At 45.1% G+C, this 2386-nt stretch overlaps 1 protein-coding gene across 1 annotated transcript; it reads right to left on the bottom strand.

The window, feature by feature from the left end:
* Positions 581–1933, bottom strand: LOC105160340. Its single transcript, XM_011077671.1, has 2 exons — positions 1385–1933; positions 581–1273 (listed from the first exon to the last, which is right to left on the bottom strand). Exons 1-2 carry the CDS (start codon positions 1931–1933, stop codon positions 581–583), a joined length of 1242 nt encoding a protein of 413 aa, XP_011075973.1.

Genomic DNA, 2386 nt, shown 5'->3' with positions numbered 1-2386 from the left:
CCAGATGCGACAAGTGATCGTCCGGTCGCTGACTCTTAACGAGCATGTCGTCCACATAAACTTCCAGGATTTTTCCGATGTGGTTTGTGAACATCTTGTTTACGAGCCTTTGGTAGGTTGCTCCTGTATTTTTTAGTCCGAAAGGCATAACATTGTAGCAATATATATCCTGCTCAGTGACGAATGACGTTTTACCTCTATCTTCTACTGCCATATATATCTGGTGGTAGCCTTGGTAAGCATCCATTATTGAGAAAAGTTCATAGCCAGCAGTGGAGTCTACCAAGATGTTGATTCTTGGAAGTGGATAGGGGTCTTTCGGGCATGCCTTGTTTAAGTCGGTGAAATCGGTGCACATCCGCCACTTTCCTGAAGACTTCGGGACGACCACCACGTTAGATAACCAATCTGTGTACTGGATTTCTGAGATGTATTCTGCTTTCAACAATTTTTCAACTTCATTATTGATGATCTGATTCTTTTCGACTCCAAATGTCCTCCTTTTCTGCTGCACAGGTCGCACAGACGGGTCGACATTCAGGCGATGCACTATGACTTCGGGATTTATCCCTTTAAAATCTCATGGGTCCCAGGCAAATATGTCCACATTGCTGCGAAGGAACGCAATCATGTGCGTCTCCAGATCTCTAGCCATTCCCGACCCTATTCTAGTAGTCTTCGAATGTTCCCCTCGTACCAGCTCTATCTCTTTATGTTTCTCGATTGGCTCGATTCGCTCCACTTCCTTCTCTACCATTTTATTTTTCCATTGGTCGTCTGACTTTTCGACCCTCCTTCTTTTGTTGGTCTCGCCCTTTTTCAGGGACAGGTTATAGCATCTCTTCGCTTCTCTTTGATCGCAAGACACCTCTCCTACCCCGAATGGGGTAGGAAATTTCATTTTTAAATGAAAAGTGGAGACTATGGCCCTGAAAGAATTTATTCCAGGCCTACCTAATATAACATTGTAAGCGAAATGAGTGTCCACGACAAGAAATGTTACCATTAGTGTCTTTCTTCTTGGTTCTTCGCCCATGGATACTGGTAAGTCGATAGTTCCTAGCGAATCTACCTCGCTTCCTCTGAATCCGACTAGAGGAGTTTTTACGGGTGCCAACTTAACATTATCTAGTCGCATCTTTACTAGCACTTTCTTTAGTATGATGTCTGCTGAGCTCCCGTTGTCCACTAACACCTTGTGTACCACAAAGTTGGCTATGTCCAGCTTGATGACCATTGGGTCATTTCCCGATCCTGCTTTGTCCCCTGCATCCTGAGTGCCAAATATAATTTTCTGCTCTTGAGTTATACTTGCAATCTACCTATTTCTCATGGACCAGGCGCTCCTCTCCAACCTTTTCCTCGACCTTTTGGATTGGTCTACCTCGGTTCCTCCTGCAATAGTGTGGATTATGTCTTTCACAGGTGCATTTTCTCTAATTCGGGGATCCCGGGTGTTAAACTCCTTGTCCTGTCTTCTCTCCTGACTTCTAGATCTACTTCGGTTGTTTCTATCTCGGGAATTTTCAGCGACTTGATTTTTAAAGTATCCTTGACGTACTAGCCTCTCGATTTCATCCTTGAGTTGGTAGCATTCTTCCGTATCATGCCCCTTCTCGCGGTGGAATATGCAGTACTTGTTGGAATACTTCTTGGCAGGAGTGAACCTCGTGTGTTTTGGCCATTTTAAAACATCATTTTTCTCGACCATCATTAGCACCTTGGCTCTCATCATATTCAACGGGGTGTAGTTTTTGTACCTTTGCTGGTATGTCGGCTCCTTGCTTTGGTCGCGCCGGGGATTACGATCTGTTCGATCCATTCCTTTGTTGTCGCGTCTTGAATCTCTCCCGCGATCTGAGCCAATCCTCCATTCGCCATCCTTCATGGCGTTCATTTCTTCTTCGTCTATGTATTTTTGTGCCACGCTCATGAGTTACTCTACATCTGCCGGAGGGTCTCTGGCCAGTGCTGATGCGAATGGTCCTTTCCTTAACCCGTGGATGAGGATGCTGACCATCATGTCAATCCTCAAATCCTGTACTTCCAGTGTCTCGTTATTAAATCTGCCCATGAAACTTTTTAGTGTTTCGTTGTCGTGCTGGCGGATGGTAAAGAGATGGGTTGCGGATTGTTTCTGCTTCCGCTTGCTCGTGAAGTGGAAGGTGAACTTCTGCACCAACTGCTCATGCGATTCTATGCTCCTGGGTGGCAAATTGGTGAACCATTCTTGTGCTTTTCCTACCAAAGTAGTCACAAATAATTTTGCGTTAATAGGGCCTGATTGCCCATACAAATTCATTACCAGGTCGAAGGCGGTTAGATGTTCCTGCAGATCTTTGGTTCTGTCATATTTCGGCAAGTCAGGCATTCTGAAGTTCGGATT

Source organism: Sesamum indicum, linkage group LG4 (genome assembly GCF_000512975.1).
Source record: "Sesamum indicum cultivar Zhongzhi No. 13 linkage group LG4, S_indicum_v1.0, whole genome shotgun sequence".
Classification (NCBI taxonomy): Eukaryota; Viridiplantae; Streptophyta; class Magnoliopsida; order Lamiales; family Pedaliaceae; genus Sesamum; species Sesamum indicum.
Note: the sequence above shows the minus strand (reverse complement) of the source record. Positions and strands in the feature narration are given on the sequence as shown.

Excerpts from the sequence above, each read along its gene's own strand:
- LOC105160340 (XM_011077671.1), bottom strand. The coding sequence starts at position 1,933 with ATGAGCGTGGCACAAAAATACATAGACGAAGAAGAAATGAACGCCATG. Across the intron at positions 1,274-1,384 it reads CTATTGCAGGAGGAACCGAG|GATGCAGGGGACAAAGCAGG; the intron begins GTAGACCAATCC and ends TTTGGCACTCAG.